General features: G+C 40.2%; 1 protein-coding gene across 1 annotated transcript in view; it reads right to left on the reverse strand.

Annotated features, from left to right (window-relative positions):
• Window positions 1–16,308, reverse strand: part of LOC130089428 (astrotactin-2-like) — a 482,727-nt gene that overhangs the window by 214,307 nt on the left and 252,112 nt on the right. The window contains exons 8-9 of the mRNA XM_056256733.1: window positions 2,328–2,412; window positions 173–247 (exon numbers count right to left, since the gene is read on the reverse strand). Of these exons, the coding sequence (XP_056112708.1) occupies window positions 173–247; window positions 2,328–2,412 (160 nt within the window). The remainder of the gene's footprint in view (window positions 1–172; window positions 248–2,327; window positions 2,413–16,308) is intronic.

Here is a 16,308-nt window from a genome sequence, read left to right on the forward strand (position 1 = left end):
TGCCTGGGGCAAATCCTATCAGGAGAGCCACAGTGAAGCCCGCAGGCGATCTGTGAAGTCCTGTGTTCAGTGTGAGGTGGGCTGATGCCCGGGCCGGGACGCCCCAGGGACTGTCATGTTCAGCATGGGACCTTCTTTCAGAGGACAGATCTGGTTTTGCTGTCGTGCTTACCTGAAAATCTTCTCTGGGGCCTGTTCCCCTGTGACAAGGTCATAGCCTCTCTCCAGGTTTGAGTACGGCCATGGACTGTGGGTGGAACACACACACACACACACACAAACTTAATATGCAATACATGACTTATATGACAAATATGAAATTTTTTGTCTGATAACGATAACGATAATTCTTTCTCTTTGACAGTCGATAACCAATATATACAGGTGAAACTCGAAAAATTAGAATATCGTGCAAAAGTTCATTTATTTCAGTAATTCAACTTAAAAGGTGAAACTAATATATTACATAGACTCATTACATGCAAAGTGAGATATTCCAAGCCTTTATTTGTTATAATTTTGATGATTATGTCTTTCAACTTTTCACAATATTCTAATTTTGAATTTGGGGTTTTCATAAGCTGTAAGCCATAATCATCAACATTATAACAAATAAAGGCTTGAAATATCTCACTTTGCATGTAATGAGTCTATATAATATATTAGTTTCACCTTTTAAGTTGAATTACTGAAATAAATGAACTTTTGCACGATATTCTAATTTTACAGGTGAAACTCGAGAAATTAGAATATTGTGCAAAAGTTCATTTATTAAAGCTGATAACCGATATATATATATAAGCCGATAAATCTGCATCCAAGTTTTTATATCATTTTTGAGAGCCTGATTACAAAAACAAAAGTCTCACCATTAAAAGCCATGTCCCAAGCACACAATTATAATGTTCTCATAATTTTATGTCGCCTAAATGACAGACTTGCACTATATTTTCCTCTTTTGAAGTGATTCCAATCATATTTCAAGCAATTCAAAATCATCACGGTGAACAGTGCGCATCTGAAGTGTCTCAGCTGAAGGAAATAATCCATTATTTATCGGTTTTAATATCTCAAGCAAATATTTTATTGGGCCGATAACAATAACATTAAAAGTGAACATTTACTAGGGTTCTGAAGTGCCATACGTCGTGCTATTGTGATGCTATGATGATAACGGCGATGTTTGACTGTAAACAGTTGTTGAGACATTTAAGTTGCATCCCAAATTATGCACTTATACACGATGTGCTTATGCTTATGTAGTGTATGAATTCTATAAGGTAATTTTGTCATTCACTGATGCTCCCCCTCCGCTACGTAATTAAAGCTGTGACAGTTGAGTGCATGAAGTATCCAACATTACACACTTCGTTTTTTTCCGTTAATTAAGTGCATCATTCAGGTATTTAAAGTGCACTTTTTCTATGTGGAATTTTCCATGTAATAGTAATACTAGGCTACTCGCACTATTTATGCAAAAAAAAAAAAAACATCATAGAATTGTGCATATGTGACCACAAAACCAGGGTCAATTTTTTTAAATTGAGATTTATACATAATCTAAATGCTGAATAAATAAGATTTCCATTGATGCATGTTTTTTTTTTAAGATAGCCTACATGAGATACAACTATTTGAGGGTGCAAAAAATTTTTTTTTTGAGAAAATCGTCTTTAAAGTTGTACATTTATGTTAGCGGTTGTGCTGCATTCACTCACAAAAATGCATGTTTTATATATTCACGGTAGGAAATGTACAAATTATCCTCATGGAACATGATATTTACTTAATATCCTAATTAGTTTTGGCATACAAGAAAAATCGATAATTTTGACCCATACAATGTATTGTTGGCTATTGCCACAAATATACGCGTGCGACTCGTGACTGGTTTTGTGATCCAGCAGGGTCACATATATGCGAACTAGAACGTGTCTGTAATATTCGAGTCTTTCCTTCAATGCAAGTCACCTGTAGTAACAGCGATGCTAATAAATCACCATGAAATGTGCATGTAATGGTACTTTAGCTTTATCTTCTCATGTTGTCATGTTGAAGTGTAACGACGCTGCCCCGTGTTTTTGAAATCTCAGTCTGGGTGGAAAGTTCTGCTGAGGTTTTATTAGAGCAGCTGTTCGCTCGAGCGAGTTCATTAACATGCGCGGCGAGAGTCAGGAAGAGGAGTTACTACACTTGGCATGAGGTGAGGTGATGAATCGTATCTCTCTGTGTTGCAGTCTTTCTCTTCCCCCTCCTCATCTCCCTGCTGTCCTGGCGTTTAGTTGGCCCTGTTTGTGAGGCGTTGACAGAGTGGTTTGAGCGCTCACCCTTCATTGCGGCCCCAATCAGTGCGCACGCAGAGATGCTGATGCTCGGGGTCGGGAGCGTAACCTTCCAGACAGCTGCATTCCCCTGCAGAGAGCACAACAGTGACAGATTATCCTCATTGATCCCTCAACACACGTGCAGTCGCTCCAGACAAAAGGGTTTTTTAAAGTACAGTTTGTGCTGGGAATAACAGTGACATGTGGGAGCTGGTTCAGTCTCCGACACCTTCACTATCAGATCACTCTTATCTTGAAAGGCATCACAGAAGTACTCGGATCTCCAAAGGTGATGCTATAAGCTGGGGATACGGGGATGATACGGATACCCCGGGACTCTCGTTGCGTCAATCTCACGGATATATGTTCATGTCCCCATCCACCCCGAAATAAAAAGTCTATTTTTAGGACCGGTTTTGTACATTTATGACTATTAGGAGATTAGGGCTGCACGATTTGGGCCAAAATGATAATCACGATTATTTTGATCAATATTGAGATTACGATTATTTGTTGATTTTAACCAAAACAAATTTGATTGTCACATAGGCTAATTATAACTGCTTTCACATCCATATTGTGCTACATTCCTGCTAATGTACAACTATGTGCATCAGAATAAAATAAGTCCTCTTATTCAGCAAAATTCAGTGCATAAATAAAAATGAATAAAACACAATAAAGAAAATGTAGCAAAACTTCAACATGGCACTGTTTTACATTGTGTAAATATATTTTAGGAAGCAAAATATAAACTTGCATTGTACCTGCATAATGGATGTGAATAAAACGCGCAAAATATACAATCAATAATTTATGATTGAGTATTTATGTGATTGGGGGATTTATTGAGTCGTGTAAACAAAATGGACAAACAATGACACAGGTTTAGAGTGAAACGAGAGTACAGAAGCTTGCTTCCGCCACAAAATTAAAAAATAATAACAATAATACAGTTTTTTACAATCACTTTGCTACTATTTTCAGAACCTTGATGTCATTTTTCAAAACTCTAGACACAAAACTCAAAACGATAATCACTTGTAACACAGGCTGTCTAATGTTCAAAACATTGCATTGTGCATTCACATCTTTAAAGAAATCTTGCACTTGCACAATCATTGGTTCAAAAAACAAATTAACTGTGAAATACCATTGAAACACAACTATAGATCACCCACACACAAGCAACCGATAGTTTCACTGTGTCATTGTTCGTACAATCATTAAATATTGTAGAGCAAAATAGGTGATACAGGTTTCATTATGGTACTACATGTACAGTAAATACATCTCTGTAAAAGTACTGCAGTAGTAGAGAGAATATTACAGACACAGTGGAATCATTGTGAACAAAGTTTGTAATATATTGATGCAAAACACTACAGTACAATCACAACATGGTTTTTTGAATCAAAGCAAAAATAATTAGCTATGAAATAGAAAAGAAAAGACAGTACTGTAAAACATCAAATGCAGTGTTCCTCAACTTGCTGTAAGAAACTAAACAGGAGTGATTACTGTACTTCTACACTGTCATCAACTCTGTGTTGTGGATTTGGCCACAGGTTCTCATCTACATCACAATGGATGTTGGAAAATGACATCTTGGAAAAAACCTTTGGCATGGCGAGTCCAGGCCTGACACTGCTCTGCTGTGATTGGCAGAATTGGACACGCAGTTACAAGGGCCTGCATCTATACAGTACTGTACTGTCAATACTGTACATAGTCTGAAAAGGTGGTACAGTATTTGGCACCATAGACACAGTGTCTGATGAAGCATTACAGTATGATAAAATATTAGGCTACATCCATGGATATTGTAGTCTAATTGGTTCATGCCATGCTAATTGGTGACAATGAATCTCATTATCTTGAAACTTTCATGATTTACTGTAAACATGGAAGATTGTGTGTCTGTTTCCATACAACTATGCATTAAGAGTAATGCAACAGTTACTTATCATTTTGAGCAGTTGTATCAATTGATAGTTAGATCATTGTAAGGAAATGAATAGACACTCATTTGAAATGTAATGTGTGAATTGCCTTTTGAAATAGTAGTACTTTGATGTTAAGTTGTGTCATATTGAACAGGTGATCTTTGTTGAATGAACAAATGATCTAAGTTTTATGTGTATTGTATCCAAGCAATTGAGAAAAGGGTTAGAGTTTTGAAAAATGTGCTTTTTGATCATTGGTTGTGAGTTTTGTGTCTAGAGTTGTGAAAAATGACATCAAGGTTCTGAAAATAGTAACAAAGTGATTGTAAAAAACTGTAAAATGAAAAAAGGCATTTGCAAAATTTTTTTTCTTTCACAACTTTTTTCTCACCACCTTATTTGTTGACATTCTGAGCTTATATCTTGCAACTCTGAGTCGTATTAACAAATGATTTTATCTAACCTAGTAGTCCTCCAATGAGTTCCTAGCTATGAGTTTTAACTTAAAACCTATTGTGTGTGTGTGTGTGTGTCTGTGTGTGTGTGTGTGTGTGGTGTGTGTGTAGAACATTATCGAGTATTGTGAAGCCTATAACATACATTTTGTTTTATGTACAACGTTATCAAGTTTTACACCTTAATTTTATTCAGTTTCCCCTAATTAATTAGTCTAATGAATTGATATATTTCATAAATACTGTACACATGTAGTGATGGAAAATACAGAACCACCGAAGATAAGATTATCGGGACTAACTACCAACTAAGGAGACACCTTTGCGATACAATTTTTTAATATACCAATATTCCAACATCATTGAAATATTCCAATATATTTACTTTTTAATGCTATTTTAGTGTTAAAATGCTTTGTGGAGAGTGACACCCCTAATTTGTAAGAGTTGCTCCTAAATGTGTGCATTAGGAGCAACTTTTGGCCTTAAGATTGTTTGTGTATATGGCCCATGTTTCCCCCCCCCCCCATAATTTAGTTATTTCTTGCAATCGTGAGTTTACATAATTCTCCTTAATTGTGAGATGTAAAATATGAATTAAATGTAAAATAAATTGCGATATAAAAAAGGTCTCAAACATCTTTTTCGTGTTTTCTTCTTCTTCCCCGTGGCGGAAACAAGTGAGAGTGAATAAATGATGACAATTAATATTTGGGAGCTTCTATTTTAATACATAATGTGAAAATACTTCATGTGAGTTGTTTTTATTAATTATTTAGCTTTTTGAAAGATTACAGAAATATTTAGTCAAATGTCACGTCTAAAAGCAAATTAATTTCAACAATTCTAAATTAATCTCAGGAGGCCTTAGTCATACATTAATATTAATCAGGAGAAACTTTAATATTCAAACTCATCGCTTTCTTTTCTGCTTCATTAATTTGGAATAAGGATACTTTCTGAAGTTGCCTAGAGTTTATAAACTTATGATTCATAAAACAAAACAAACACAAATATAAAACTTAAAACTGATAAATTAAAAGATACTCTTTAATTAACATTCTAAACATATAATCTTATAAAGGTCAAATCTGAAAATCAATCAGATAAGATACATTACTTCACACGAATATGAAGGATCATTTTAATACCAGCTCTGGCTGGAGGGGAAACGAAACAATGAGAAATGTCATTTTACAAACCGCACAGACAGACATTCATATTTCATGAGCTGGAGCTGTGAATATTAGAAATAATATGCACCCATCTGTACTCCAACCATGATAGTGATATTCATCCCATTTTACGGCTTATTTTTCAGAAAACAAGCACATATATTTCACTGGCACAAACACAGTGAGTGAAGGGGATGAACTGGGAAACGGCTGCCAACCGTAACCGTAACTAACATACAGTAATGACCAACACAAATAATCTTTTGCAATTTATTACACAGCTCTCTGGAATAGCAGAATCAGTCGTGACATTCAGCGATCCATTGTCTTCTGTGTTGTACGTCACACGCAGGCTCACTATTCACTATCACGTGATCATCGGCACGTCCATGGTCCGCCATGTCCGTGCTACCTCAGGTAAAGGTAAGGTGCGCTCTCACTGCTTTCCTGGTGCTCGTGTTCTTGATATCGCTGCACAGGTTCCCGAAATCCTGACCGGGGACGAGCGCGTCGGAGCTGTGGTGCTGCATGCGGGAGGGAGCGACGTCAGGCTGCGGCAGACGGAGGTTCTGAAGAAGGACTACAGGAGCCTGATCGAGACCGTACGCAACACAGCGCCTGAGGCAACGATCATCGTGTCTGGACCGCTTCCCACGTACCGACTAGGACAAGAAAGGTTCAGTAGACTATTTGCACTAAATGAATGGTTAATGTCACTGTGTAATGAACAGAAACTGCTCTTTGTAAATAATTGGAATCTGTTTTGGGAGCGACCCAGGCTCTACCGTGCTGATGGCCTGCACCCCAGCAGAGCCGGAGCGGCTGTTCTGTCGGATAATATCTCCAAGACGTTACGCACCAGATGACTAATAAGTCAAAATCCAAATCACAGTCTTTGCTGTCCAAACTTAATTGATATACGTAGTGAAGAACATTATATAGAAACTGTGTCTATTCCTCGTTTAGTGAAGCCAAACAATAAATCTAGAGCAGGATCTAGCAAAAATCTTATTGTAATTAAACCAGAAAATCTAAATATCAGTGAACAAAAAGAATTTCTAAAGCTAGGTCTTCTAAACATTAGATCGCTCACACCTAAAGCGGTTATTGTAAATGAAATGGTCACAGATAATAATTTCGATATACTTTGCCTTACTGAAACCTGGCTTAAACCAAATGAGTATTTCGGTCTAAATGAGTCTACTCCGCCAAGATACTGTTATAAGCATGAGCCCCGTCTGACTGGTCGTGGCGGCGGTGTTGCAACAATCTATAAAGATATTCTTAATATTTCTCAGAAAACAGGTCACAGATTTAATTCGTTTGAAGTACTTATGCTAAATGTTACGCTCTTAGATGTAAGAAAGAAATCCATATTATCTCTAGCCTTGGCTACTGTATATAGACCTCCAGGGCCATATGCTGAATTTCTAAAAGAGTTTGCAGACTTTCTCTCGGATCTATTGGTCAATGTCGATAAAGCAATAATTGTTGGAGATTTTAACATACACGTAGACAACAAAAATGATGCCTTAGGGGCTGCGTTTACAGATTTATTAAACTCCTTTGGGGTCAAGCAAAACGTCCGTGGTCCCACTCATCGTCTAAATCATACACTAGATTTAATTATATCATATGGAACCAATCCAACTGATATAGATATTATACCGCAAAGTGATGATGTCACTGATCATTACATGGTAACGTGCATAATACGTACTGCTGAAATATGTCATGTTGCGCCACGTTTTAGACCAGGCAGAACAATCCTTCCAACCACTATAGATAGATTCTCAAATAGCTTACCTGATCTATCTCAGCTGCTCAGTGAACCCAAACTAACAGATGAACTAGAGGAAATGACTAGCAGTTTGAGCACCATTTTCACTAGTACATTAGATATTGTTGCACCAATTAGATTAAAAAAGGTTAAAGAGAAAACTAAAGCACCATGGTACAACAGTGTTACGCATGATACCAAGAGAGAAACTCGTAACCTAGAGCGTAAATGGAAACAAACTAATTTAGAGGTCTTTAGAATCGCGAGGAAAGACAGTATGTCACGTTATAAAAAGGCTCTAAAAACAGCCAGGGCTGAGCACCTCCGCAAACTAATAGAAAATAACCAAAATAATCCAAGGTTCTTATTTAACACCGTGGCTAGACTAACAAATAAACAGACATCACCAGAGCAAAATATACCGTTACAGTTTAGTAGTAATGATTTTATGAATTATTTCAATGAGAAAATAGAAAGCATTCGAAACACAATTATAAATGTACAATCCTCTATGGTCTCTTATGATTCAGCCTCAATTATCGTCCCTCAAGAACAACTACACCGCTTTGCAACGATAGGACAGGAAGAGCTAAATAAACTTATTATTGCATCTAAACCAACAACATGCTCATTAGATCCAATACCCACTAAACTACTGAAAGAAGTGTTACCTGTAGTGGAAGAGCCTCTTCTTAATATTATTAACTCGTCTTTATTCTTAGGTCATGTTCCAAGAATATTCAAGTTGGCAGTAATAAAACCTCTCATTAAGAAACCGCAACTAGATCCAAATAACCTAGCAAATTACAGACCCATTTCAAATCTTCCATTTATGTCCAAAATACTAGAAAAAGTTGTATCCGCTCAACTGTGCTCTTTTTTGCAAGAAAATGATATCTATGAAAAATTCCAGTCAGGATTCAGACCGCATCATAGTACAGAAACTGCGCTAGTTAAAATTACAAATGATCTACTCTTAGCTTCTGACCAAGGCTGTATCTCAATACTAGTCCTACTTGATCTTAGCGCCGCGTTCGACACTATAGATCATAAAATACTCTTGGATCGACTACAAAACTACACTGGTGTTCAGGGACAGGCATTAAGCTGGTTTAGATCGTACTTATCTGACCGTTATCATTTTGTCTCTTTACACGGGGGAAAATCAAAGTTAACGTCAGTAGACTACGGAGTACCGCAAGGATCGGTGCTAGGCCCTCTGCTATTCTCAATATATATGCTGCCACTTGGTAATATTATAAGAAAACATGGAATTAATTTCCACTGTTATGCTGACGACACTCAATTATATATTTCATCACGACCAGATGAAAACATTACCTCATCTAAATTGACAGAATGTCTCAAAGATATAAAATGCTGGATGACGCGTAATTTCCTGCTATTAAATTCAGATAAAACGGAGGTATTACTTATTGGTCCAAAAAACTACACACAAAACCTCTTACAATACGACTTTAATATAGAAGGATGCCCTGTTACTTTTTCCACTACAGTAAAAGACCTGGGTGTTATACTAGACCGCAACTTGTCTTTCGAAAATCATATTTCATCTGTTACAAGAACAGCCTTTTTCCACCTTAGAAACATTGCTAAATTACGTAACATGCTATCTGTTTCTGATGCAGAAAAGTTAGTTCATGCATTCATGACCTCGAGACTAGATTACTGTAATGCTTTATTAGCTGGTTGTCCTGCATCCTCAATAAACAAGCTACAGTTAGTGCAAAATGCAGCCGCTAGAGTTCTTACTAGATCAAGAAAATATGATCATATAACACCGATTTTATCATCTCTGCACTGGTTACCTATTAAGTTCCGTATCAATTACAAAGTACTACTACTGACCTATAAAGCCCTTAATGGTTTAGCTCCTATGTACTTAACGGACCTTCTTTCGCCCTACAATCCACCGCGTTCTCTAAGATCACTAAATTCAAGGCTTCTGGTCATTCCTAGGATATCGAAGTCCACGAAAGGAGGGAGGGCATTCTCGCATTTAGCTCCAAAACTCTGGAATAGCCTTCCCGATACGGTCCGATGCTCTGACTCGCTGACACAGTTTAAAACTAGACTAAAGACGTGTCTCTTTAGTCAAGCATTCACATAATGCTTACCTTTTAGTCCTCTGCTATGCCATACGGAACCGTTTGCCACTGAAACTGCTTAACGCACCAGTGGGGCTCGACAGCCTTATAGACAAACGGGTCGGTCCGTATGGTTGCGGTTGGGTTGCGGAGAGTTTAGGTTACGGAGAGTTGTGAGATTATGGTTTTCTAACACCTACTCCCGTGTAATGGAAATCATTATGAACATCAGCTATGCTAATTATTTCCCATCTGCCTTTCTGCTGTTATCTCGGGACGCTTGTCCCGAGAAAAATGGCGTTCGTAGGCTCCAGTTTGGTATCCTGCCTCTCACGGGGATTTCGGATGCCCCAACGCCTGTGATGAGAAGGCCAACGCCTGTGAAGAGACGACTCAACGCCTGCGAAGAGACGACTCAACGCCGGCGATATGTTATCCCCTAAATATTACATGATTAACTAAATGTATTTTTTCCAGGTACTCTCTGATATGGACTTACTGTAAAGCTTCTTTAAAACCCTATGATTGTTAGCCAGAGGAGAACTGGCCCCTGACTAGCCTGGGTTCTCCCAAGGTTTTTTTCTCCATCCAATCTGATGGAGTTTTGGTTCCTTGCCACTGTCGCCTTGCTTTTGGCTTGCTTAGTTGGGGATATTTAATATTCAACAATATTATTGAACTGTGTTGTACTACTTTCATGTTATCACTGTGAAGCTGCTTTGATGCAATCTGTATTGTGAAAAGCGCTATATAAATAAATGTGACTTGACTTGACTTGACTATTGGCCGACGCTGGTCATGTGTGTGATGCGTGACGTACAACCTAGAAGCTTTGCGTAGTTTCACTACGTGAAATCTTGAGGCCCACAGAGAAGGAGATTGACAATTTCTCTCCAAAACGGTGCCAGTTTTGTGATAAAGAAATAAGAACGACTAATATTATCAAACAGTTAATGCACTGAAATAGGCAAATATAGTGAGCTAACAACATTGTAATTCCATTCTATTGAATATGTTACAATTTCAACATAAATGTAAATTGTTCTAAAAGGCGGGCATTGTCATTTGTGATAATTTCATTTGTAAGGAAAAATTAGCATTAACCCGTTTAATCCCAAATTTTTTCTTGCAACTTGAGTACATGCATTTTACTCCTTAGACCTCCCTAACACTCAAACATTATGCCTTTTTTGATTTTATGTTGGTTAAGTTAGTGAAATATTAGGTTTTATACTCGGTCACAATAGTGACCGGTGGGAAACAACATAGTCAGAATTCATTCAAATTCTTCAATTAGACCTATTGACACAATTCATTCCAAGACATCCAATATCTCGTTTTGTCATTTCGTGAAGAAGGCTTAGTGAGGTGAAAAGGTTGTCATGTACAAAGTTACACCCTGGAGGAACTTCTGCTTGTTCGGCTAGACCCGTATGGGCTAGACCATGACTACACTTGGGCCCTGTCCTAGGCCAATTTCAGGAAGATGTGTGTTCACTCATTCAGTGCACTGAAGATGGGCCGTACGTTGTAGAAAGGGTTGTTTGTGGTCATGTGTGGGGCACACCATTTGGTTCTCATGAACATCTGCCCAATCCTCCAGATAATTCACCTCTGCGTCGCCATTCAATAGTCTACTTGGCAAATGGGCTGTTTCACCCTGGTACTCCCTATCTGAGCCATCACTATCACAGTCACTTTCAATTTGGGGTGGGGGTGGGGGGGAAGGGGGTCACGTACGTCAAGAAGGTCCAGCACATTGACCGTTTCTGGGACACTCATCACTACACTGAACAAAATTATAAACGCAATACTTTTGTTTTTGCCCCCATTTTTCATGAGCTGAACTCAAAGATCTAAGACCTTTTCTATGTACACAAAAGGCCTATTTCTCTCAAATATTCTTCACAAATCTGTCTAAATCTGTGTTAGTGAGCACTTCTCTTTTGCCAAGATCATCCATCCCCCTCACATCCATCCATTCAGTGTAGGATTGCCAAAACCTGCCAATACCAGCCAATACCTCTGTTTTCAATTGAAGCACTGTGTTATACTACCGGTCACAATTGTGACCGTAAACAAATTTACAAGTCTTACGAGCAAAATATATATGCAGGAGTATAATTCTCAAAATATATCAGTAGTAGACCCTTTAAAGAATACATGTACAAAATATGATAGTTCTATATGTAAATTAAGATGTTTTATATACTACTTTTTGTAGTAGTCTGAGGAAGACATCTTCTTCTAGATGTGCAAGCAGAAAGTGAACTGATCTGGTCATGTGACCTTTCACACTAGTCACATGACATTAATTGATTTTAATCAAGACAATCTATTTTGTCATTTAAAAGTTGAATTTCTTGCCCAAAGTCAATAAAAACATTTTTAGAGCTTCCAGAAATAAGAAAAAAGCTGCGGTCACAATTGTGACCGGTGGGATTAAACGGGTTAAATACAGAAATATTTTCACCAGCGATCTCGGCAAATAATTATGCTCTGTCGGCAGCGTCCACAACTGACTTGAACAAAAATGTTGAACTTAAATTTTTTGTGTGCACAAGTACAAAAACAAACAAACATTGGTTATAAATGTTGGTTACATTGATTACAGTAACCTGAATATTTGTAATTAGTTACTTTACGCCGCTGAATATGATGAAAATAAAAACAACTAATATAACATTTACAGTTACACTTTAAGGAGCACTTTTTACAGCTCAATTATACTGAGTGATATTAATTAACAACATGTACATATTTAGGGTTTTGTTTAGGGTTAGTTGCTTGTAATTATACATAATTTACTGTTATTACCATAAGTACCATATATAATAAGGACATTGTAAAATAAAGTGTTACAAAATGTTCTTCTAAAACAAACCTGAACGTCTCAACTTCAAAACTCTGAATATGCAAAAATGTTTTACAGATGCAATAAAAAGAGACAGAGGCAAAGCAATACACAACCTAATACCGGCACTTATAACAAAAAGAGATAAAAAGAAATAAAAAAGGACAAATGTCTGGCAGTAAGAGTGAAACTGCACACGCAGACATAACAGAAGCAATTAGTTTAAAGCGCTTAATAATTCATTTTCTATGAGCGCATATGCATATGACAGATACCTGTACCATCAAATCAGCGAGGACGCAGGCCTTCTGCTATACATGGCAGAAAATGAGCCTTTCCATCTTTCAAATGAAGGTTCAAATGCAGTAAAACGCTTCTGTGGCAGTAAGTGCTGGTCCTCCAGATGATGTGCCAATTATTCTGATTTAAAGCTTTCAATCAAACGGCTCTCAATGATGATTTCAACTATTTTGAAGGTAGATTGCCTATAAACGGTTGTCCTTCGAAGGTTATATCTGAAGCGAGTTTGTGTATGCGAAGTCATTGAATTCTTTTTTTAACAAAGTTGGAAAGGGTTTCAAGTGACTCTCTTTGAAGGACTTCTTATACAACTTATAGAACATGTGACTTTCAAGGGCTCTTCACTCAATATATGTTATCAATGTTTCTGGTCGCCTTCATTCCCTCGGCTCAAATAAAGCAGGTTATCGGAATGAAAAAGTTTTCTTCACTGCAAAGTTTGAATGTCCATTTTGATCTCACATTTTACAGTGTGAACAACACATTAGTCACTTTAATACAATTTTCAAGGGATCGTTCACCCAAAATTGTACATTCGCTAAATAAAGGCAGATTGCATGAAATGGATAGAAAACACACACAAAAACAAACAAACGTTGGTTATAAATGTGGGTTACACTGATTACAGTATCCTGAATATTTGTAATTCGTTACACACCCCCGAATATGATGAAAATAAATTCCCTCAAGTCATTCCTGTTACATGTATGTCCTGTGTTTCCCCCGTTCTTTGTGTATTTGGTTCAGTCCTGTTTCCAGTTTCCCGCTCCTCGTTAGTGTTTAGTTTATTCACCTGTGTCTAGTTCATTTGCCCCAGCTGTGCCTTGTTTCCCTAATCTGTTCTCTGTGTATGTAAACCCTGTGTTCTCCCTCACTCCTTGTCGGTTCTCGTTTGTGTATGGTACGTTTGTATTTGGTGTGGTTATGTTTCCTGGATTCCTGTTTTGAGTTATATTAGTAAAGAGTATTGAATTTGATCTGCTGACTGCTGCCTCTCCTTCAACCTGCACCACACCCGTAACAGAAGAACCGACCAAAAAGGAAAAGGAAAAAAAGAAGAGGAAGATGGAGATCTGGGAGCTCGCGGGACAGATCACGGCTTTGGCGCTGGATAGCCGTGATCTGTTCCACTTTACCTGGGGCTTTGTTCCACTCGCTGCCTCCTGCTCGCTGGGCGATGAGATAATCAAGGCGTGTTACCGGCGAGGGGCCAAGGTGGTCGACCCAAGGGAACTTCCAGATCTCTCTGGTCTGGACTGGAGAGAGGCACTCTCCAGATGTCTGGAGAGCTTTCTCCCATGGCACGCCGTGTCCGCACCGCTGGTTCCGTCCAGCCCAGCCAAGCCCGCACCGCTGGTTCCGTCCAGCCCAGCCAAGCCCTCATCGCTGGTTCCGTCCAGCCCAGCCAAGCCCGCACCGCTGGTTCCGTCCAGCCCAGCCGAGCCTTCACAGCTAGTTCCGTCCAGCCCAGCCGAGCCTTCACAGCTGGTCACGTCCAGCCCTGCCGAGCCTGAGCTTCCCTGCAGCCCTGCCGAGCCTGAGCTTCCCTGCAGCCCTGCCGAGCCTGAGCTTCCCTGCAGCCCTGCCGAGCCTGAGCTTCCCTGCAGCCCTGCCGAGCCTGAGCTTCCCTGCAGCCCTGCCGAGCCTGAGCTTCCCTGCAGCCCTGCCGAGCCTGAGCTTCCCTGCAGCCCTGCCGAGCCTGAGCTTCCCTGCAGCCCTGCCGAGCCTGAGCTTCCCTGCAGCCCTGCCGAGCCTGAGCTTCCCTGCAGCCCTGCCGAGCCTGAGCTTCCCTGCAGCCCTGCCGAGCCGGAGCTTCCCAGCACGCCTGCCGAGCCGGAGCTTCCCCGCACGCCTGCCGAGCCGGAGCTTCCCTGCGTGCCTGCCGAGCCAGAGCCTTCTCCGCTGGTCCCGTCCAGTCCTCCCGAGCCTTCTCCGCTGGTCCCGTCCAGTCCTCCCGAGCCTTCTCCGCTGGTCCCGTCCAGTCCTCCCGAGCCTTCTCCGCTGGTCCCGTCCAGTCCTCCCGTGCCTTCTCCACTGGTCCCGTCCAGTTCCCCCAAGCCTGTCTCTGAACCCGTCACTCCCCCCAAGAAAATTTGGGGGGGGGGATATAAGCCACCCGAGGGACAGTCTCCACCCTGGCCACCTGAAGTGGCCTCTCCACCCTGGCCACCTGAAGTGGCCTCTCCACCCTGGCCACCTGAAGTGGCCTCTCCACCCTGGCCACCTGAAGTGGCCTCTCCACCCTGGCCACCCGAGGGAAAGTCTCCACCCTGGCCACCCGAGGGAAAGTCTCCGCCCTGGCCTCCTGCACGTCCTGCTCCGCCCTGGCCTCCTGCACGTCCTGCTCCGCCCTGGCCTCCTGCATGTCCTGCTCCGCCCTGGAGGCTTCCTGCTCCGGGTAGGCCACTCCCTCGTCAGCCTCCAGGGCGCCCACCCCCCCACCCTTATTGATGTTACTCGGCGCGAGGACGCGCCTTGCAGGAGGGGGAGCTAATGTTACATGTATGTCCTGTGTTTCCCCCGTTCTTTGTGTATTTGGTTCAGTCCTGTTTCCAGTTTCCCGCTCCTCGTTAGTGTTTAGTTTATTCACCTGTGTCCAGTTCATTTGCCCCAGCTGTGCCTTGTTTCCCTAATCTGTTCTCTGTGTATGTAAACCCTGTGTTCTCCCTCACTCCTTGTCGGTTCTCGTTTGTGTATGGTACGTTTGTATTTGGTGTGGTTATGTTTCCTGGATTCCTGTTTTGAGTTATATTAGTAAAGAGTATTGAATTTGATCTGCTGACTGCTGCCTCTCCTTCAACCTGCACCACACCCGTAACAATTCCAAACCTGTATATTTGTTTTCTGTGAAACAAAGGTATTTTACACCTATTTTGCTTGGGGTCAGCAGCTTTTTACTCTATGTGCTAGATTTATGCTACTGTACAATATAACAACATATTCCCTATAACTTTGGATGATTAGAAAGGTTCAATATGAGCAAGCATGAAGCAAGCGAATAAAACACCATTGATCTGAAGCTTTTTGGATTTTTTAAGACTTTTTAAATTTTCCTTTCCTACAGTCACTAGTGTACATGCACTCACCTAAAGGATTATTAGGAACACCTGTTCAATTTCTCATTAATGCAATTATCTAATCAACTAATCAGATGGCAGTTGCTTCAATGCATTTAGGGGTGTGGTCCTGGTCAAGACAATCTCCTGAACTCCAAACTGAATGTCAGAATGGGAAAGAATGGTGATTTAAGCAATTTTGAGCGTGGCATGGTTGTTGGTGCCAGACGGGCCGGTCTGAGTATTTCACAATCTGCTCAGTTACTGGGATTTTCACGCACAACCATTTCTAGGGTTTACAAAGAATGGT

This window comes from Rhinichthys klamathensis, unplaced genomic scaffold (genome assembly GCF_029890125.1).
Source record: "Rhinichthys klamathensis goyatoka isolate OS25496 unplaced genomic scaffold, OSU_Roscu_1.1 h1tg000132l_1, whole genome shotgun sequence".
In the NCBI taxonomy this organism is placed as follows: domain Eukaryota; kingdom Metazoa; phylum Chordata; class Actinopteri; order Cypriniformes; family Leuciscidae; genus Rhinichthys; species Rhinichthys klamathensis.